This window comes from Sitophilus oryzae, unplaced genomic scaffold (assembly GCF_002938485.1).
Source record: "Sitophilus oryzae breed Bouriz unplaced genomic scaffold, Soryzae_2.0 scaffold_1063_pilon_pilon, whole genome shotgun sequence".
NCBI classification, from domain to species: domain Eukaryota; kingdom Metazoa; phylum Arthropoda; class Insecta; order Coleoptera; family Curculionidae; genus Sitophilus; species Sitophilus oryzae.
The window spans coordinates 799,890-824,034 of NW_022145686.1; the positions used below are offsets into that span (position 1 = coordinate 799,890).

General features: G+C 34.7%; 1 protein-coding gene across 1 annotated transcript in view; it reads left to right on the plus strand.

The window, feature by feature from the left end:
- LOC115878702 (gamma-aminobutyric acid receptor subunit alpha-2) overlaps positions 1 to 24,145 on the plus strand; it is a 140,491-nt gene that overhangs the window by 53,021 nt on the left and 63,325 nt on the right. Inside the window, exon 3 of the mRNA XM_030895283.1 lies at positions 15,541 to 15,608. Coding sequence (XP_030751143.1) covers positions 15,541 to 15,608 — 68 coding nt within the window. The remainder of the gene's footprint in view (positions 1 to 15,540; positions 15,609 to 24,145) is intronic.

Sequence of the window (24,145 nt, forward strand, 5' to 3'; positions counted from 1 at the left end):
TGTGCATTGTTACTTTAGGGAAGAACTGATAAAAAATTAAAAAACTATTTGACGGTTTCTGATTTCAAATGATTATTGATAGTCTCTTATATCATATAAAAATGGAAAACACTGCTCCTTTAGTTTAATAAACACAGGATTTATACATAAAATTGAATTATAATGCATACTACTGCATACTAAGAGCTGGGAAAGGTTAGTCTTGGGTCGAGATTTCCGTATGTAAGAAGAGTACAATGCTTTTATAATGTACTGAACAAAGAGAGGACAGCAAACACGTTGCCAAACGTATGAAATAAACCGAAAAACTGTGCACATCGCTAAGAGACGTGGAAGGGGATATAGCAGATTTGTCGCAGTTGACCGGTCGACCCAATCAATACCTCTGTCAGTACTTAAAGTTCTAGAGCAAGGTGTACGTCATGCGTTCAGCTTCGCGATTTAATTACGTCTCGTGATACTTAATTTGTTTATTTATTAACGAGTCGTAATTTTCCCTATAGCTTGAATTTTTTTAAGTGCAAGCTAGAAACACTTGGTAAGAAACATTTCTGGTAAAAATAAGTGAAATTGAGTGGGTGTTCGATAGTGGTCGCGCTATTAGAACTCTGAATTCAAAAATCGATATCTCGAAATCTATTAGAAATAATAGATTGTAGTTTTTTCAAGAACTTTGTTAATATTTCTGCTGTATTTCCTTTGTAGACAGTATGTGAAAATCTTTATCAATAAAAAAATTACACGATTGCTGAAAATTGCTATGCTCTAAAAGTAAATGGATGGATTGTTTACAATTTTTGAATGGAAAAAACAACCTTATCGAATTTTTCTGATGTAAGCATCTTGTAAAATATCCGACCTTGAAAATAAAAAAAAAATTCAATATCTAAAGTGGTTCTTGAGTTATGGCCTGTTATGTGTTAAAAAGTTGAGTTTTTAAATTATCGCGATTACTGACGTTTTCTCGTTATAAAAAAATGACACCTTAACGATATCCTTATAATTCCATTTCAGATGCTCAGAAACATGTCTAATGATTTTATCTAGTTATCTCTTGAAAAAAAGTCTTTTAAAAATAAGCGGTTTTACTTTACTTGATAGGGAAAGGCGTATCGGCAACGCCGCAACAGCACACCATCGCGCGTCGCGTCGGTCGGTCGCATTTCTCTCACTCCGGCTTAATAAGATCCCTATGCAATTTACTTCCACACATGTAAATGCCGACCCTAAAGTAACAGTTGCCAGCACGGTATACATTTGTAGATGACTAATAATAAGTATACGTAAAGTAAAGTTTAATTAGATTAGAGGAAGCAGCAGAAGCCAACACAGCGACATCGGGGACTTTGCAAAGAGCTTGAAGTGTTTTAACGCAAAGAAAAAAAAGAAAAGTTTGGTATATAATAATACAGGGGTATCGTAATGGACCCAAGATCTCCGAGTGAGGGATCAAACAGGACCCCAAACCCCAAGGATACTATAGAGATAAGGATTGTTTGATTCATATACTTCCTATACTGTCAGTTTTTTGACGTCATCTAGGGACCAAGTTGAATTTGGCGCTAAAAATTTGACAGTGACAGCAAATGACAGTGACGCTTGCGTTCGACGGACGAGCGAAGGTCTTGCGTGACGTGAAAACTAAAAAGATAAATATTTTGAAAACGGTAAGATTACAGAAAAAACCTACTAAATAAAATAGTTATTGTGTTTGAACACCGCTGCGTTAATCCAATTTGCCAACGGAGACCAACTTGTCAGCGTTTTTTACTAATAAAACAAATTTGCTTAACGGATAAAAAAATGCTTAACGTTTCGGGAGGTTTCTTCCCGTCGGCGTCGTCGGAAGCAAAAAAAACAATGAACAGAGAAAAAACTATTTAAAATATCTAACTACAACCAGGGGTAGATGGGCCATATGGGAAAACGGAAAATTCCCGGTGAGCCGGTGGAAAAATGGGCCGATGGGCCGGCCGGTCCCGATCAGAGCTCAAAAAAAGATTGGATTAGCAAAATTTAAATGGTTAATCTTCTAACTAAAGTGACGTAACATTTTTAGAGACGTCATAACTAACTAATCAATTTGCATCATTATAATCGTCAGTTGCTTTTAAACATAAACACCAATTTCTAAAATAACTATTATAAGATGTCTTTCTCTGAGACACTTATAATTTTAATAAACATCTGTTGTTTGTTTGGTTTGAAAATTTTTATTATACAAGGTGACTTTATAAGTGCAAATATTTTCAGGACTGGTAGATCTCAATAAAGGAAACATAATATATTCTCTTCACCGTGTTTCAAATAAGTCCAACCGAGTTATTAAAGTTTGAAAATTAAAAAATAAAAGATTTATTTTTAAAAAAAATTGAGCCACCTCAATTTTTCGGTATTTCCATCTCTTTTCGTGCCGTAATATCAGAGATTAAGAAACTATACCGTGGGGGGAAAATTTGCGATGAACAGGAAGTTCTAAATAGTTTTCTAAAATATAGGTACAGGAAAATTTCAAAGAAAATGCACAATTTTTAACATCTTTTTTTGCAAAAGAAACCTCATAGACGTGTTCTTGGGGTCAAAATATACCACCCCTGATAATAATTGCACTTACTTAAGACTCACCCTGTATAGTTTTACCACTATTCTTTTATTAAAAACTAATAAATATGACTGACTGGCAGCAGAAAAAAGAATGAAAAGCATTAGGTAAATTTAAATAGTCTCCTATACTAAGAATACGGTAACGTAGATTGACAGCTGTGGGCCTCGGTACAATATTTTTCAAGCTCCCCTTTGTAAAATATTGGCGAATTTGACGCGAACTCTGTGGTTGACCGACAAAAAAATGTGATGGCTATCTCTGTGCTTGAGAACTAAAAGCCAAGTCTAAATTGTTGTTTAAAATATTCCTAAAATTAATTTACTAAAAATTACTGAGGCAGCAGAGTAGAGTTAAATAAGGTTTAAACTTATTTAAGGATTATTAAAAATTATTATTTATTAATTATTAAAATATCAATATGGCTGGAAAATCCAAATACTCTTATTATGGACTCAACTCAAAACATTACCTCAGAACATATTTATATCCACTGCCTAGGTCTAGGTTTTTTTCTTTGAGTCATGGCATTATCATACAAGATGCCAAATGTAGAAAAATATAAAGGAAAAGTGATAAGAACTAATATAAAAACCTAAAAAAATGCAGCAGTTTTAATGGCGACAGCGGTTCATTCAGTTCTGTTATTCAGTTAAGTACACGTATACATGACGAGGCTGCTGCATGCTCTACCAGGAAAGAGAGAACTTCTTTCTTAAGCGTAAGAAAGTATATACCTGAAAAGCTAAAAATAATGTATTTCACAGAGAATTGGGCCACCTGAACTGAATGAATCAGGAAGTTTTAAAGTTTCGCAAAATCGTGACTCAAAATCGGAGCCTATTCAAGATCAAATTACCGTTATCGATAATGGAAATAAAGCAGTAGAACCCTGTAAAACTGAGCCTGAGAAATAAAGCAGTAGAATCCTGTAAAATTGATCTTCGTGAAAAATTGATCGAGATAATTTCAATTTTTTTAAAGAACCGGAGGCAAAAGAGCTTTTTTCACACGAGCGAAAAACACCCTTACTTATGTATTAATAAATAAAATATGTTTCTTTGTTATGGTCATTTTGTTGTTGTGGATTTGGGCCGGTTGCCTGTTATTCCCGGGCCGATTTCCACTTCCCCATCCACCCCTGACTACAACTATTCAAAACCAATTTAGTTTTTCAACAGATAGGTAGGTACGTCTATTAAATAGCGTTGACGTTCTGTTAAAATAACATTATATCAAGTTAAACTTCAAAATTAACAATTACTACCTGATAGCCATTACTTAACTTAAACTCAAGTTCATGGGAACTAGTGTTGCACAAGAGTCTTGAAAAAGTCTTGCAAGACCAAGACTCTTGCAAGAAATTCAAGACAAGACTTTCAAAATTTCTTGTCTTGAATTTAATATGCAAGAAATTTCAAGAGTCTCTACCTAATATTTTTTCCATATTTGTTTTCAATAAAGTACGTTGGCCTTCAAAACTGTCTTCCGTAAATTCTTGAGGCCTGACAAATATAAGTGTAGCTTTACTTATAGCACTGTTTTTTTGGTGAATGGACAGCTCGGTTAACTCAGTAGTTTTTAGGATTTAGTTTAGTTCACACTTGATAACGGACAGTGATACTTCTGACCGAAACGTTGTATAAGCAAAATAAATAAAGACTATGGAAGTCCGAAACTCTTTTAGTTTTAATACTGAATCATTGTCTACTCATTAGCGTACCTAGCAATTCATCCTATTCATCCTGGGGGGGGGTCTAGTAGGGGCCCAGTGGGGGTCTAGTTGTTTTTTTAATGAAGAATAAAAAACACATTTTTTGAATAAAACGTTTACATGAATTTCTCTATCAATAAATTTTAAATTAAACATTTTTTGAACACAACAAAATAATATTAACTAAACAAAACTAGAAAACGTCATTTTTACTACATCACAAGCAAATAAAAATTAATACGTAGCCAAGAGTCAAAATTCAAGATTTCTCGGGGGGTGTCCAACTGCAGCTGAGGGGGAGGGCACCATCGGGCGCCACTGTGTCTACCACATTCAAAGTAACATTTTTTACCATAATCTCTAACGTGTGCTCAGCCATCTTGATGCTTGTTTACAATTTGCAACGGTCGCAAAGTGGCTAATTCAACGCAAAATGCAAGAAGTGACTAAGAATACTCAAGTGGCTTATATCACGTTGTAACTATGGAGTCTAAAAGGATTAGGCGAATCGAACGTAAAAATTTTGGGCCCAGATTTCATGATCTAAATGAAGTTCGAAAATCGCTGTTAGGGGCGCATCTGATGATAGTGAGACTAGAAATACACAGCTTCTTATGGCAAGAATAACTATTTTGTTATAAATTATAGAGCCAAGTTAATATTTGGGCATATTTTTACCAGAGTTAGCTTTTAGAAACGTGTTTTTTTCTAATTGTGCAATGTGCGTGGCTAAAATTGTGAATACAAAACCTTAAATTTGAGTTTGAAAAGTTAGTTAGGTTATATCAGATGCCGGTTTTAGATATTCTTTTCCTAAGTTGTTATTATAAAAATGTTATATTATGGAGTTCTATTTAGTGTATACACGGCCGAAGAAAAATATAAGCTGCTAAAGTAAATGTTTCCTTGAACTGGTGTACACAAAATATAGAAGTTCCAGCAACAAACGTATCACCAGTTCAACCTTTGATTTGATGTAAACAGTAATTGTTCCTTGATGAGAAATGTGAATTAAATAGTTTATGATGTGAGTGTATTAATGATTTATTAATAATTTTGCTGATGCAGTTTAAAGTTTCATAATTTTTCATGAAAACACTTGGAATGGACATGTTTACGTACAATTCATTGTGATACTAATAATAAACATTAAAAACTTTTAAACTAGTAGTGGTTTATGACAAATTACAGCAAATGAATGACGAAAATTAATCAGGAATATATAATATAAACATTGCACTTATCTTGTTTGATTGGTGTTGTGTATCTCGTAACTTTTTACTTTTTTTTAGCTTTTCTAAATTGTAAGTTTTAATGTCATTACCAAAGTTTTGCCAATTATTACTATTTCACAGACATTTAAATTGAAGATGTATTATGTTCAATGTCACCTAACAAATTTTGTTATAAATACATATGTATACATTTGATTTGATCTGTAATTAAAGTTCCTTCTGTTGATATCCACTTTATTATTAATACGAGTATGAGGTAGATTTGTAAATAAAATAATCAGTCAAGGACTAACGTATAATCGAAAAAAACGGCGTCCAGTTGGCTGGAAAATGAACATCTATGACATTACCCACATAATTTTATATATAAAATGATCGCTGACGCCGTTTTTTCAATCATATTGTATGTATTCCTTCATATATTTATTTATTTAGGCAGACAGTAGTATCTATGAGTAGTATCGACTGACTAGTGAGAAAGAAAATCTAGGAACTAGTAGGTTTGCAGTCGGAAGGGTTTGGACTAGAATTAATACACTTTGTTAATGGCCAATCTTTCGGAATGTATATATTCCATCCTCAGGATATATAACAGTCAAGTTGAAAGAACTTACTCAACGTGGTAAAAAAAATTCTCTAAAAACTACATTAAAAAATAGGCTTACAAGAAACATTGAAAGCATTGAAACATTAAATTTATTTATTTAGGAATATAAATACATAACTTTTATTTTGATTAATTGACTAACTCCAAGTAGCTAAATTTAATAAATGTAATATACACTTGAATATACAATAAAGAAATTATCTACTAATAGTAAAATAAATTATCTACCCTTATCTACTGAGAGTTCCATCAACTAATTTTGTCTAAACAAGTGCACAAAACACATCACTACTGCGAAGTATTTTGTCTGGCGAACGCCCTTTGCCATTGCTGTAGCAAGTTAGGATGTCTTTCTTCTTTGTCGATGCTAGGGCCCTAGTAAAAGAGATATAATTATTAAATAAATTTAAACACATTTTTTTTCACATTTTTGAAGTGTAAATAATATTTAATATTCAAATAATATTTAATAGCAATGGTTGTTAATATATATTAATACGTACTTATTAACAGGTAATTTTAACACCTAGTAGCACATATATAATAACATGTTAGTAGGTATTAAAATATTAACAGGTATTAAATTATTATTATTTTAGGCTCTGTAGGTTATGTCATGCAGGTGTTGATTTTTGGCTATATTCTCTATTAATATGATTTTTAAATAAATCTGTACACTGATAGTATATAATTTTAATGTTTTTCTTAACATCTATCATAATTTTCTTTTAAATAAATAGTCATATTACTTACAATAGGAGCTTTGAAAAGTTTTGGGTTACTTTTCTTTCTTCCCTCTTTTTTCATTGAAATATCCACTTCTACAGCCAGGTACCGAGCTATTTCTACTGTATAGTTTTTTTTCACAGCACTCATTGTTATGCTGCTATAAATTCAACCAATTAACATCATTGTAGCAAAAACAAACTTAAACGGTATAATAACAATGAAAATATAGTCTCACTATCGATCGCAGTGCCCCTACTGCCAAACCGAGGACCTGCTTAAAAGTGGGGACAGGAAAAAATATGTCTCTTGTAGATTTTCTCAAAGAACTCGAAATCTGTTAGATATCGGAAAACGGTTTTCGACAGTCAATTCTACATAAAATGAACTATCTGTGAGCATATTTTAGTTGCGATGTGAGAGATTTCGGTTTTAGACAAAACCGACAGGGAGGTGCCGAGGAATATTTTCGAAAATTTTTGGAAAATCGATTTTGCTTATTTCGTAATATGTTGTAGCGCTAAACGTGTACTTTACAAATATGGTATCGTTTTTGAGATTCACACCTTTTGTTCCAGAGATATTTGGTGTTAAATGTTTCGAAAAACAGAAAAAATATTTCTTTTGTAGATTTTCTCAAATAACTCGAAATCTGTTAGAGATATCGGAAAACGGTTTTCGACAGTCAATTCTACATAAAATGAACTATCTGTGAGCATACTTTAGTTGCGATCTGAGAGATTTCGGTTTTTGACAAAATCGACAGGGAGGTGCCGAGGAATTTTTTCGAAAAATTTTGGAAAATCGATTTTGCTTATTTCGTAATATGTTGTAGCGCTAAATGTGTACTTTACAAAAACGGTATCGTTTTTGAGATTCACACCTTTTGTTCCAGAGATATTTGGTGTTAAATGTTTCGAAAAACAGAAAAAAAATATTTCTTTTGTAGATTTTCTCAAATAACTCGAAATCTGTTAGAGATATCGGAAAACGGTTTTCGACAGTCAATTCTACATAAAATGAACTATCTGTGAGCATATTTTAGTTGCGATCTGAGAGATTTCGGTTTTTGACAAAATCGACAGGGAGGTGCCGAGGAATTTTTTCGAAAAATTTTGGAAAATCGATTTTGCTTATTTCGTAATATGTTGTAGCCCTGAATGTGTACTTTACAAAAACGGTATCGTTTTTGAGATTCACACCTTTTGTTCCAGAGATATTTGGTGTTAAATGTTTCGAAAAACAGAAAAAAAATATTTCTTTTGTAGTTTTTCTCAAATAACTCGAAATCTGTTAGAGATATCGGAAAACGGTTTTCGACAGTCAATTCTACATAAAATGAACTATCTGTGAGCATATTTTAGTTGCGATCTGAGAGATTTCGGTTTTTGACAAAATCGACAGGCATATATTCGAAAACATTCCTCGGCACCCCGAGGAATGTTTTCGAATATATGCCCATTGCCGATAAATCTCCTTTTTTAAGCCCTCCATGTTGTAACGCTAAAAATCCGTCTCCATTTTATACCGTCATTTGGCGCTATTATTCTATTCTATACCGCGTTAAGAGACATCTTCAATGCTGAACTAAGCTTGGAGGCGGGGCTTAGAGACTCTATGCTCTTTACTATATTATGGAAATACTCATACGGGACACCCGCCAGTTAATGAACATGTGGCGAGAATGAACATCACTTTTACCGAAGTTTGCCGAAGTTGCAAGGACTTGAAAGAAGGCTCTGTATAGAACCCGAAATCGTTTGCTCGGAAGCTACAGATTCGTAGACCTTGGAGATATTGCCGGGAAGAACATAACGAAAGTCAATAAATTATAAAATATTTTTTAAAGTTACATCAGGAAAATGTGTTCATAATAGATTTTTACTGGAGTATATTTTTATATCTTAAACCTTTCCTTCCATATTTTACTACAAAGTAAGTGTCACTATCTGTATTATAACAACACGATATTGACATTTAGACTAGTTATGGAGATTATCTAAAACTTAACAGCGAACCACGCCAGGAATGTGAAATTCTTTTATAATCCGTTCTAGGCACAGACAAAACTATGCGTATTACGAAGAGACATCAAAGTCATCTTTGTAGGGACAGTAGGATCGCACCCAACTTCGACTAGCTTGAAAATATCAGGCTGCAGTGGAATTAAATTACGGCGAGTGCAGGTTTACTGTTCTATTAAAGAGGGTTGGCTCTTATTTTTGTACGTGCTTCCAAGTTTACGGGATGCATTAAACTTAATAAATAACTAATGTTCCCCTGTGTTCAATAATTGTGATATCAGTGTCCTTATATTCGCATTGTATAGTAAATATACCTAAAGCAAAAAAATCAATAATGAATTTATATTTTAGCTATGAATATGTAAATAATGCGTCTTTAAAAATATAACAATTATATATTACCGGGAAGCGGTCTGTTCTAAATCAAACTCAATTTACTCTATAGCTCTATATTTCGACATAGTTTATGTTTTTCTCAGGAACGTTAAAAATATAACAAATAATAATATTTCAACCAATATAATTTAATTGCTCATATTCACATATTTGCCTCAATAGACACGGTGTAAATTAAATGATGCACTGAGTACAACAGCTCTAGATCCAGTGGTCTCCAACAAATGTACTGTTTGAGATATATTGTTAATATAATATATAGTATATAGGTTTTTAAATGGCTTACAATACTAGCATATTTTATATGTACTTCAGTTATGTACTGGATGTAACTCCTCCGCCCTAAGATGAACATATAATTTTTGAAAGTTTTTATGGACTAGGTATATAATAATTTCATTATTTAATTGAATGCTATTATGATTTTTAGTAAAACAATTACTATAGTTTGGCCATAAATAACTTCTACAAATATATAAAAATGCTTTAATAACGATATAGGATACCCTCTAAAAAGTGCCTCACCCCTAGATAAACTAACGTGACTTGGTACGTTAGTATATAACATAAATCAGGATTGATTGACGTATTCAATTGTTTTTGGTCACTTTCTGTTTCACCGGAAATGACTACAACTTTTGATTTTTAAATGACACCCTCGGTATTTTTCACATGTCAACTTTTGACATTCTCGCTTAATAAAAAATTGTTATTTAAATTTCAGTCTAGAGTGTCATGGCTGTCCTAAAAACACTAATTCTTAATCAAGGAGCCTTGGAAAAATAGATTGTAAAGAGTACCTTGCTTTTAAAGATGACCAATGTTCAATATTAATTTTGTCTCACCCTGTATAACTTTTTAGATCAAGTTTTAATTTGATCCAAAGTACAATAGTTAATTTAACTACATATTAGGCTATACCGAGTAAATTTCAATTTAGGTAGCTTGTATTGTAATTTAAAAATTGCTCTTTATTTGTAGAAAATGTTAGATATGTCAAAAACCTTACATTTTAGTCATTGACTTCTTTTATAAAACTTACCTTTATTTTCTCTCTACGAATCCAAAAATCAGTTAATATATAGGGTGTTCCATTACAAAAAAAAACAACTTTGATATGCAACTTTTTAGGGACACCCTGTAGAACTTTCTATATTTTTTTCAGAACCGTAGTTGGTAACAAAATTTTCTGGACAATCAAAAAATTTATCACAAACTAATTTTGCATTTTTATCATAAATTTTAAAACCAAACTATACCAAACTTGGAGAGTTGATCAAATATTGCTAATTTTTTTTCAAATACAGGGTGGCGCATCTCATTGGCCTCGGTTGATTATACGAAAACGGAAAATGTAGAAACAAAATATTTTATGGGTATATGTGGGAAGGCAATGTGCATAATTTAAAATTATTTTGAAATGTATAGGGTGTGTCAGAACTAAGATCTATACCAAAGTTATATTTTTTCTTATGGAACACACATGGTAATTTTTTTTGGATTCTTGGTCATAAAAAAAGGCATTTATTATTAGGGGTTAATATGTTTAAAGCTATGGTTTTTAAGATAAGATAAAAAAAAGATAAAAGATTTTTTTTTATCTTTTTTTAAAGATATAAAAATAAAAGATATTTAAAGATATTTAAATATACATACATACATACATACAGCCGTTACTCGCTGACGAGTATTCGACACACATAAAGAAAATGGTCACGCAAGGCGTTTTCTTTCATGAGCTTTTCTGTGACTGAAAAGCCCGATACGTGATGTTATCTGCCTACCGCACTCCGGACATTCAAAAATCTCATTGCTTTGTTGCCTCTCTACTTTTTGGTTGCCGCTGTTAACTGAGTTTACAACCCTTCTCCATTGAGTTCTATTGTGAGCTGCTTTTTCCCACTCATTCTGCATGTTAATTCCCTTTAAATTTTCGTGGAAAATGTCCTTGTATCTTTTCAGTTGTCCACCCGGCCTCCTCTTACCGTCCACAAGCTCACCGTAAAGCAGAGATTTTGGTATGCGGTTTTCTTGCATTCTGCATACGTGACCAGCCCATCTTAAGCGGGATTTTGTGACCATGACTTCAATACTCTCGCAGTTAGATTTTTCAAGGACCGATACGTTTGAGACATGATGGAACCACCGGACTCTTAAGAGTTGTCTAAGGTGTCTCTGTTGCAACTTGTTCAATGCGTTCATGTGTCGGCGGTAAGGCACCCAGGTTTCGCTCCCATATATCATGGTGGGGATTATAATTGCTCGGTATACTGCAAGTTTTGTTTTTGTACTCAAGTCATGATTGTAGAAAACCCTGTCTTTTAATTTCCAGAATGCTCTTGAGGCGCTACTAATCCTGTGCTGAATTTCAGAGTCAATATTGGCCTTTTCCGAAATCAAACTGCCAAGGTAATTGAATTCCGCCACATATTCGAATAGTTCTTCTCCGATTTTTATAGCATTGTTGTGATCTTCCGGGGGAGTGCACATGATTTTAGTTTTGCCGATGTTCAGCTTAAGGCCCAAAGCCTCGTATGCCCAGGTATATGTGTTCAACATTTCTTGTAATTGTTGTACCGTGTTTGCAACTAGAGCGCAGTCGTCAGCGTATTGAAGTTCTGTGATAAATTTTGTACGTGTTTTTGCCCTGAGTCTTTTTATGTTGAACAGACCGCCGTCATATCTCTATCTAATGCCCAATCCTCTCTCCTGCAGTTTGCTGTCCACTATAATGGAGAGCGCTGCCATGAATATGTTGAATAGGAGAGGCGCTAAGACACATCCCTGCCTAACTCCTGTATTTGTTAGGAATGGGTCGCTCAGTGATCCATGATGTGACACTCTTGACTTGTTGTTGTTATGGAGGCTTTTACACTGTAAGAAATTTGTTGGGTACTCGAACTTTTCCATAATTGCCCAAAAGCGCATCTCTGTTCACAGATCGAAGGCTTTTGTTAGATCGATGAATGCAACATAAAGTTTAGACTGCTGCTTTTTTACTTTTTCCTGTAGTTGACGGATGGAAAATATGGAATCGACGGTGCCGCGGTTGGTACGAAAACCCGTTTGCGATCCTGGGAGGATTTTTTTTCTATATATGGGTGCAGGCGGTTTGACATTATTTTTGCAAGAATTTTTCCGCCGATAGCTAATAGCAAAATTCCCCGGTAATTACCGCAGTCTGATGCACTTCCTTTGTTCTTAAATATATTCACTATATTCGCGTTGCGAAAATCGTGAGGTACCTCTCCGCTTTCCCATACGACATCAAAGAGAGCCTTAAGATGATCCATAATTTCTTTACTTGCACACTTATAGATTTCCGCCGGAATCGCGTCACAGCCAGCTGATTTGTTGCTGTTTTATGGAGGTCTTTATTTCTTGTTCTGTTATTGGGATGTCTAATACATCGAGGCTGTTATACTGAGGTATTGTGTTTAGTGCTTCCATATTGGGGTTGTTTTCTTGGTTAAGGATATGGCTGTAATGTTCTTTCCAGTGATTTCTGATTTGTTCTTCCTCTTTTAGAAGTTCGCCATTTTGAGCCATGATTGGGCAGCTTACCTTCTTAGTTGGACCGTATACTTCTTTTACAGCCTCGAAGAATTTACGATAATCGTGATGAGTGGCGTACTCTTGAATCTGATTCGCTTTTTGTGACCACCAGTTATCCTTTACTTGGCGCAGTTCTCTTCGAAGGGTGTTGTTGGCTGCTTTAAAGTTATCTACCAGTCTTGGATTAAGTGGATTTGCAGTGACGGCTTGATGTGCTCTATGCTTTTGTTCCAAAAAAGCCTGTATATGCTGTTGATTTTCGTCAAACCAGTCTGGTTGTTTCTTTTTGTTCGACTTTCCCAGTACTGCTTCGCTGGTTTTATGAATCGCATCCCTTAATTGTGTCCAGTCTTGTTCAGCTTCCAATATTGAGATTGAAGTTATCGGTGGAAGTGATTCTTTGATGGCTTCCCGGAGGGCGTCGGCGGTATTCTTGTTCTCTAGATCCCGTACGTTCAATCTGGTCATGTTGTTTTGCTTTTTACAGCGTGGATGTTTGGGTTTTAACTGGATTTTCATTTTTGAAATTAAAAGTCGGTGGTCAGTGCCGCATTCGGCATCTATTCTAGCTTTTGTGAGCCTAACATCTTTTAGATGCATCCTTCGAACGATTATGTGGTCCAATTGATGCCAGTGGCCTGATCTAGGATGTTTCCAGGTATCTTTAAACTTGTTCATCAACATGAACCACGTATTGGTGATGCAAAGATTATACTCTGCGCATGTTGTTAATAAGCGTTCACCATTGCTATTTGCGTTTTCCATTGTTTTCCCAATACGTCAGGCCATATTTCCTGTTGTTTGCCTACACGGGCATTAAAGTCACCTAGCAAGATGATTCGTTCGTGCTTTGGAATTCGTTGAAAGGCATTTTGTAATGCTTGGTAAAATTTATCCTTATCTTCAATTTTAGCGTCAAGGGTGGGAGCGTAGGCACTAATGTTGTTGACGTAAGTTTTGTCTGATATGGGGTACCTTAGGGTCATAAGACGTTCGGAGACACCAATAGGTACTTCTGTTAACTTGGTGGCGATTTCGTTTTTGATCGCAATGCCTACACCATGAATTCTCCTGTGTGTTGCGGGGTGACCTTTCCAAAAGAAGGTGTAATGCTCCTCAGTGAGACTACCTTCATCTGCAAAGCGTGTTTCGCTTAGAGCGGCAACATCTATATTTAATCGGTGGAGTTCCTGTGAGACCAGTGCTGTTCTTCTCTCTGGTCGATTTGAATTTATCTTGTCCAGTAGAGTGCGGACGTTCCACGCCGCGAACGTGAAACATTGATGATGTTTTTTGTTTCTCCGATGATACGCTCGAGTAGGCACCCCCTCCCGGAGATCCGATTGAGGGGTATTTTACCTCCGGACGATAATTTTGTCCCACTCGAATGTTCCATCATTGCTGTGTGTAAGCTGCGTGAAAAGGTTTAACTGTGGCGGTTACGCTGCCGCACAGTTTTGGCTGCAACTGTAGCACGGGATGGCTATGGCACAGTGAGGACTGCGACGATAGTTCCCTTGTGCTACGTTCTCGGCCGGCTAGGTGTATTTTATTACTCCTTTTCCCCAGAAGATGGTAGGTCTGAGGGTTGTATAAGGTTATACCGCCTATACTCGGACGTCAGAGCCTCGTTTGTGTAAACAGGGTGCACCACGTGAAGGTGAGGTTGACTTTTGGGTAAGCTAGGCTATATGTATCGCTTCAATACAAATTGCACCCTATTTAAATATATATGCTGTAATAAAAAAGTTTGTCAACACCTTGTTCATTACTTTTCAGAATTAATTCTTGTGCTGACTCTCAAGCCACAGAAATAAACATTACTAAAAAATTTGATTGCTTCCTTAAATGTATAAAGGGGTATCAAATTGCTGGTCTTGATGTCAGCATAAGAATTAACTCTGAAAAGTAATGTACAGGGTGTTGACAAATTTTTTATTATAGCATGCATATTTAAATATCTCAAAATCCAAAGCATTTAAACATACTAAACCTTTATAATAAATGTCTTATTTTATGCCCAAGAATATATTTTGTTATCATCCAAAAATGAAATAAAATACCGGGTGTCTCATAAAAAAATATAACTTTGGTGTGGATCTTAGTTCTGACACACCCTGTACATTTGAAAACAATATTAAATTATGCACCCATAAAAAAGTTTGTCTCTACATCTTTCCGTTTTCGTAAAATCAACCGAGGTGAATGAGGTGCGCCACCCTGTATATCTAACTATAACATGAGCAAAATATAAAAAGTGGAATAAATAATTTACAACCACTAACTCAAGAAACTGTGTATACAAAAGTCAGGAGTAAAATAAATCTCTTTATAAGATGACGTTACCGAGCATGAATATATTCCAATTGTATGCATGGCCAATATAAATCGTACAATTATCGTACATTAATAAATCATTACAATAATAAACGAACATCAAACGTTTCTATCACTATTTTGCAAAAGTTCGTTTAAAAATATGATCTTTTATTAAAATTATGTCAGCGGAAAGTGGTATTGTTAAAAATATTTTAACGACCATGTTTTCCTGCAGTTTTTGAATAGACCTTGTTATGCTATTTTAACTATACCACTTTTATAAAAAAAATGTTGTTTATGAACTACGTAGCAATGTTATCTTGTTAGAAAGTATTTTTAGAAATATACACTTCTAATTTTAGGTCATCCCACAGTTGTCAAAACCAACATTCTTATCAGAAGTATGGGTCCTGTATCAGAATTAGACATGGTAAGTTTTAGAAAATACGGAAACCTTATGATAACTGTATGGAGTTTATAAATAAAATTAATATACAGACCGGACCATCGTAATTGTAACATAGGCAAAACCGGACGAATTAGCGTATACCCGTCCGCCGGATAAAAAGCAAACGAAAAAATGCGATAAAATAAAAATAGATAGATATGTGATAAGAATGTTTCTGAATTTGTATTTATTCGTGTTTTAATAGCCAAAACGAATTCATAGATTCTCGCGACAGCTCTCGTGTAAAATTTATTTTTTAAGTGAAATAATGGATGTTTACGAAGTTCGTGAGAAAATTCAAATTGTAAAATGGTATTTCCAAAATAGGTCTTATCGGGATATACAAACAAATGTTTCCACAAACTTTTGTAAACAGGCCAATTCCATCTTTACCTACTATATCAAGAGTTATTAATAATTTTGAAACACATGGGTGCGTGTCCCCACAAAAACACAAAAAGCCTGATGTGTTGATTAGTGAAGAACAGGAGTTAAAGCAAGTGTTCGTTTGTGCTACCGCGGATCAAAATCCCACGTCGTCATGTAATCAAATTGTTGAGGTAACAGATTCTTCATCTAGCACGGTTAAAAGAGTCCTTAAAAAGAATGGATACCGATCATATAAAGCGCGCAAAACTGGAAATTTTCCATGAAGACCAATTTTGGCGTATGGCGTTTTGTGAATCTGTAATGGAAAAAGCCAATTTAGATGAAAACTTTATTCGGCGTATAGTTTTCACCGACGAATCAAGTTTTCATTTATTGAGTCGTCATAACCCTACACAAGTACGATATTGATCTCGGGAAAATTTGCACAGATATTTTGAGGTACGCACGCAATATCCTCAAAAGCTAAATGTTTAGGGTGGTTTTGTAGGGGAGCATATGATTGGTCCATTTTTTATAGAGGGTAGTTTAACTGTTGCAAAGTATTTGGACCTGTTACAGCAGCAGATTGTGCCTAGAATTTGTGAGTTATTGGGAGAAAGATTCTACAATGTCTGGTTTCAACAAGATGGTTGCCCTGCCCTCAAGAATATTTGAACAATACTTTTCCTTTTCCGTTTAATTAGAAGATATGGAACTATTTTGTGATCCGCTAGATCACCAGATCTTTCTCCCAATGATTTCTATTTGTGGGGTTATGTAAAATCCAGAGTGTATGGTCATAATAGGGCTAATAATCTGGATGAGCTTCAAGTAAAAATACGAGAGGCTTTCCAAACTATTAGCCCTAATATGTTAGCCAATGTCAGACGGGGATTTTACGACCGCCTAGGCTTCTTTCTAGCACAAGAAGGTGGTCTTTTTGAACACTTGTTATAACTTTTTTTATTTAGAGTAATACTTTAGTTTTTTTATGATTTTATTGATGTATTTTTTAATTTTGGAAATGAGTTTTGAGTTTAGAGAATTTATTTATTTATAGTTTTGGCTTGTAAACACACTCAAATAATAAATATTTAAGTATTTTTACTTTAAATGTTACCTTAAGTGAAGGTAAACACTTAAAATGAAAATAATTAATACTCGGCACTCCTCGTGTCGTATTTCTAGTCTGCTACGACCGACCCGTCCAAGCACAACTGCAACTGCCTACTGCCTGACCAGCCGACTAGCCGGCAGTGAATATCAAGTATGAACGCAATCGGGTAAGCGTAAATTCGTCCGGCAAGTTGCTATGTTACTAGTAGCCTGGTCTTCTCTGTATATGACCATCTGTAATAATGTGAAGTAACTACATACATACCTATTTTTCTTGTTTGTGTTGTTAGTTTTAATTTTTTTATCTCTGCCTTTTTAGGGTCTGATTTTGTTGTTTTATCACTCAACTCAAATGTTTATGCCGTTGCTTATAATGACGTTTTCAATTGCCTTAATCTATCAATATAAATTTGGGAGATATCGCGTCTCCCTGTCGTACTCCTTTGCCAATTGAGAATTCTGGGGTTGTGTTATATATCATTACTATTGCTTTGGCGTCTTTGTATACAGGGTGAGTTTCCTACGATGTTCTCTATGGGTATCTCGGAACCTATTGGAGATAGAGAGTCGGTTAAATGGCGATAGAATTGCAGTTTTGTGGGGTCATAAATATGCGCCTTTCAGATTTTTGAAAAAGTTCATGGCTTACTAGATATTTCGAAAAAAAAAACACAAATTTCTACTATTTTAAAAATTATCCTAATTCCATTATAATCTATTTTAGACAAAAACGTTTCAAATAAAACTTTTCAAAAAAATGTCATTTTTGACATATGACGCAAACACATGCTTTTTTAAATGGAAACCATAGTTGGCCATTACTTCATAAAAAGCGTCATTTTTTAACCTTTTTGACGATATAAGCTGTAATATGTTTTCTTCGAAAAAGTACTGAGTTATAGCCAATTCTTTTCATTTTTTAAATAATTTCACTTAGTTAGCCATAAAAACAAGTTTAATCGTCTTTACTCTCATAAATGTGAAGCTGTCACATCCAAACTTTGTAAATTAAAATAAGCGCAAATTGTAAATATGAATTTTTCAAATGAAGAAAAGCGTGTAAGATTATTGGTTCAACTTTATAGCCAATTCTTATCTTTCTTGACTAATTTCACTTAGATTGCATGGCATTCTTATTCTTTTGTGATTTATAACTTATAAAAAGTCAGAATATATTACTAGGACTCAGATGCGGTAAATGGACGTTACGTGTTGGCCAGGTTGAGGGACCCCTCCATTTTGAAACCTCTTAGGCTATTCCTTGCCTATCTTCACGACCAACCATCCAGTGTGTGTTTTGAAGGACACACTAGTACCAGCATCAAATTGATGCTTGCATCAGAAAGGCTACCTAGTGACCTGGACTCCTTGCGTAAGTTGTACTACCGCTTCCACAACGCCTATGGTATTGGTTCAACTGAAGTTGATGCAGATCTTTCAGCTTTCAGGTCATTCTTTGCTGCAGAGAGCCTTCTACGACTTCAAAAGATTAGGGAAAGTCATGGCAAATATTATTCCGGTGGTTCCCCAAATAAGAGTAAAATTTTTTAGTTGAATTGACGCGAACAGAGGATCAAGCACCCTCTGAAAAATTAAGCGATAGCAAGCTTGGTCTATTCCTTATTAATATTCTGTCCTTAAGACATAAAACAGATGAATTATATCTTTTACTAGAAGAACTTGAATTTCCAGATATCATTGCCATAACTGAGCACTGGTTGAATTTTGATGAGCCTGTGTTTGTTAAAAATTATACCACAGTAGCCAGATTTGATAGAACAAATTTTTCTCATGGAGGTACTATGATAATGTCTTTAAACAACGACTTTTCCGAGGTAACTAGGTACAATGATTTGTTATCTGAAAAAGTATTCGAATTTTCCATTGTCCACCATAATGCTTATGACCTTTACATTATTTGTATTTATAGAACACCTGACTCTGACGTGCAATTATTCTGTCATAATCTACTAAGCTTGCTTGAGTCCCTGCCCTTGAAAAGCAAATTAATTTTGTGTGGTGATCTTAATATTGACTTTCTTAGTGTATGTGCTGCTCAGGAGTTTCTTCAGTCCATTTTTGATTCTTTTGGAATGGCCATGCATGTAGGCTCACCTACCAGAATATCCAATACCAGTTCTAGTACTATAGACTATGTTGTGTCATCTTTTGATCCTAACTCCATCGCCTGCAACGTCTTTAGCTCGGGTCTCTCTGATCATGAAGCAGTTTTAACTGAATTTTCGATAAAGTCCAAAATCAAAAATGCCCCTCGTAAATTATGCCGTATTTTTTCAGAAAAGAATGCTCAAAAGTTCAGCCACTTATGTAAAACAACCAACTGGGATACTAGCTCTTATGATGTCGACACCGAATTTTCTATTTTCGTAAAAACATTAACCAGTCTAGCGTTCAAATCCTTTCCTCTTAGGCCTATAAAAATAAGCATAATAAACCTTGGACCACTAAAGGTCTACGCATATCTTCTAAAAACATGCGTTCATTATCTCACTTAAAAAAAAAATTCTCAGACAGTCTCTTCTTCCACAATTACGTAAAACTATACAGAAAAATTATCATAAGACTATAAGAGCCGCTAAGGACCTTTATTATAATAGGAGAATAGTCAATTCTGGTAATGTTACTAAGGAAACATGGTCTATTGTGAATGAGTTGAGAAACAAAGCTTCTTCGTCTAGCAATATCTCTACCTCGCCTGAGAACCTTAACGATTACTTTGTAAATGTAGCGAAAAACTTAACTAATACCATATGTCCTCCTCATGATCCACTTTCTTATCTCTCTAATGATAATGTAAACTTACACAGTTTCTTTTTTTCGCCCGTAGTTCTTGAAGAGCTTCGCAGTACAATTAATACCATCAAAATAAATCCTCTTCTGGGACCGACGGGCTAACTTTAAAAATGTTTTCGAATCTGCCAGAAAGCACTCTGAATCACCTAACAACTTTAATAAACATGTCGTTCCAAAATGGTATTTTTCCAAAATGTCTTAAGACGGCAATAATCATTCCACTGCACAAAGGAGGAGACAAAGATGAAGCTTCTAACTATCGCCCAATTGCACTCCTTCCAACGCTATCTAAGATCATAGAAAGGTTGGTTAAAAGCAGGCTGGTATCTTTTCTGTTTAAGTACAAAATACTTACTGAATATCAATTTGGATTTCTGAGCAACAAGTCCACAAATGACGCTATGTTTTCCCTAATAAAGTTTACTCCAGCCTAAACAACCATCATTCTACAGCAACAATTTTCTGTGATTTTTCTACGGCGCTCGATTGTGTAAATCATAAGATCCTAATTAATAAACTGCAGCACTATGAGTTCAGGGGATCATCTCTCGAATGGTTTAAGTCGTATCTGAGCAACAGAAGTCAACTTGTGCGGGTGGATACCACGTTGTCTTCTAGCAAGCCAATAGAATGTGGAGTACCACAAGGCTCAGTACTAGGCCCTATTTTGTTTCTTCTTTTTATTAACGACATTGCTAACATAAACATCAGTGGCAAAATATGTCTTTTTGCGGACGACACTAGCTTCACTTGGAGCAACAAGGACATCGCGGCACTTCATAGGATTATATCAAATGACTTAATCACCATTAAATCTTGGTGCGATTCGAACCTCCTGAGTCTCAACATTTCTAAAACTAAGGCTTTGTCGTATAAAAACTCGTTGCAGCCTTTTGTACTTGACAACACCACCATTGACGTCGTAAAATCCGTAAAATTCTTAGGGCTTGTTGTGGACAATTCTCTGAAATGGGACATACATATCGAAGCTTTGTCGAAAAAATTGAGCTCTGCCTGTTTTGCATTAAGGTCTGTTTCTAAGGAGCTTAACTTGTCAGTGGCTAGAACTGTTTATTATGCACTTTTTGAGTCGCACCTCAGGTATGCCCTTCCATTCTGGGGTACGTGTTGTGCGGCTCAATTTGACCGCATTTTCAAGCTCCAGAAGAGAGCTGTTCGATATTCACTGGGACTAAACAGCAGAACTCATTGCCGGGGCTTTTTTAGAGAATTAAAAATATTGACTCTTCCTTCCTTATTTATATTTGAATCCGTTTGCCTAATACGTAAACATGTATCAGCTTCTCAAGAAAGGCCATCTCACACTTATCCACTCAGGAACGCGGAGCAAGATCTTTATCTACCTACCCCACGCTCAGAGTTAGTTAAAAGTTCAATATTATACAACTCGAAAAAAATGCACAATCACCTGCCATTTGAAATCAAATCCATAACATCATTTTTTTCATTTCGCAAAGCATTGAACTCTTATTTACTAGACAAGGCTTTCTACGCCGTAATGAATTATATTTGAATTGAAAATCGAATTTGATCTTGAAAACACTGGTCTAATGTTTGCAATTGCTATATTTACTAATGACATCGAAATTAATTTATTTAGAGGTCATTGATATTTTGCAATAAACTGGCTAAATATTTTTTGAATATTATTTTAATTTTTTTTGTTCTTTGACATTGTAAACATTTATAAATGTTTATTTTAACAATAAGACTGACAGTATTATTTGTATAATGTTTTGTATTATCTTTTGTTTGTTTGTTTGTGTACCTTGTTTTTTTTTTACTTTGTTTGTTAGTTTACCTTTGTCTACAAATTGAAAAATTTTTTGACAATAAAGGCATTTATTTATTTATTTATTTATTTACTAAACGGTTCTTTAGAATTTACATTACACAAACTAAAACTTAAAAATATAATATCGCTGCAGTCACTGCATACACTTTAAGTTATTTTAGAAAGTGTTCAAAAAATCCGCCATTGTTTTGAGAGAGTATTCTCACAGAAGGACCGATCGACTTAATTAAACTTCTCTCGTACCGCCACTTCGAGTGCCTCTCTTAATTCATAAGTTCTTTTGTAAACCTTATTGTTAACCATACCGCATAAAAAAATCTAAAATGGATAGGTCAGGTGATCGAGGAGGCCCATGCAATTAGTCCACCTCTTCGTATCACTGAGTTTGTATTATTATGATATAAATAATTTTTAACATTTCTTTCATTATGGGGGGCGGTCATTTGGAAACACTCTATTGATGCGCGAGTAACTACACGCTTTTCTTCATTTGAAAAATTCATATTTACAATTTTTGTTTATTTTAATTTACAAAGTTTGGATGCGACGGCTTCACATTTCTGAGAGCAACGGCGATTGAACTTGTTTCCATGGCTAACTAAGTGAAATTGTTTAAAAATGATAAGAATTGGCTATAACTCAGTAATTTTTCGAAGAAAACATATTATAGCTTATATCGCTAAAAAGCTTAAAAAATGGCGCTTTTTATGAAGTCATAGCCAACTATGGTTTCCATTTAAAAAAACATATGTTTGTGTCATATATCAAAAATGACAGGCTTTAGAAAAAAAAACGGAGGACACGATCTCATTAAGAATGTGATTATCTACAACTTTTACCTGAAAACTTTTTGTCTAAAATAGTTTATAATGGAATTAGGGACAATTTTTAAAATAGCCGAAATTTGTTTTTTTCGAAATATCTAGTAAGCCACGGCCTTTTTCAAAAATCTGAAAGGCGCATATTTATGACCCCACAAAACTGCAATTCTTTTCCCATTTAACCGACTCTCAATCTCCAGTAGTTTCCGAGATACACATAGAGAACATCGTAGGAAACTCACCCTGTATAATAGCGAGAGTTTCTCTCTTTTTGTAATTAGGCCCACTATTGTCCATTGTTGACTATGCCAAATTATCCCTGTTAATTTCTTAATATCGGACAGTATTTACCAGACTTTAATTTTGCATGTCTCATGCGTAAAAAGGGAAATCGTAACACGATAAGTAATGGAGAATGTTCTCCATTACTCCATAGATGATTGATTTAGAGTGGCCGCAATCAAAAGAGCCAGGAGCATCATCAATGACGTGACTGCATAGCAACCGCCCCTTGCTTGCGCCTCGACGGTTTGGTGATCCATGAACGCGAGCTTAGGAATTTTTATTCTAACACTTTAAAATAATATTTCCAATTATTTCGCGCGGCACTGTATTGATGACGCAAAATATTGATGTCACTTCTGGTTTTTTCTTTAGTTGCGACCACTCTAAATCAGTCTTCTAAATTCTACATAACTTATCGGGTTAGGATTCCCCTCTTTTACGTATGACGTATGAGACATCCAAAATTAATGTCTGGTAAATACTATCCAGTGTTACCTGCCGACGATTTGTTTACAACTTCATCAGGAAGAAGCAAAAAATTTATATTGTATTATTTGAAGTTGGTACCCAGTGTTTTATTTGAAATATGTTATGTCGAACATTTATTGTTCTTATTTTCTGATTTATATAATTACGAGGTTTCAATAAATATCCTAAACTACATAATGTATAGACAGCTGTATTTATACAAGCATGAAAAAATCATGTGCTAGTGAGTTTGTGACAGTGTATTGCTTTTCGTTAATAGAATTGTCTAAACTACTACAACTACAACGCGTGTTTGGTTGAAAATATTATTATTGATAAAAATATTTTTTTCTATCATTTATTTCTCCCAATGTCATTCTCTGTAAACATTTCTAGCCCCTAAATATGGCACTGATGTGAGCAATAACACCTACACCAAACCGGACAAGCATATTCCCCGGCTAAGAAACATAAGGCTTGTGCTGTTGTCCTTATAGTTGTAGTATAGCGCCCCACATACTTCCAGAGAGCTTTTTCAGCAAGTGACTTTGATGGTGACTGTATATTTTTTTGGCAATGGACTTTGTAAGTGAATGATCTATCTGGTAAAACCCCTAAGTATTTCGGATGGTCTTTGTGTTGTAAAGTTTTGGTTTCCCACATAATCTGTAGCTTACCGCCTAGCTCTTCTAGTGCACTGGTAGAAAGCGCCAACCTGGGTTTTAGAATTGGATCTCAGAATTTGGTTTGGTTTGGCAGACATGCTTTCAAGGGTTTATCCAGGCTCTGCTTGACATTATGAACTACTGCAATTTGATCCTAAATCGACC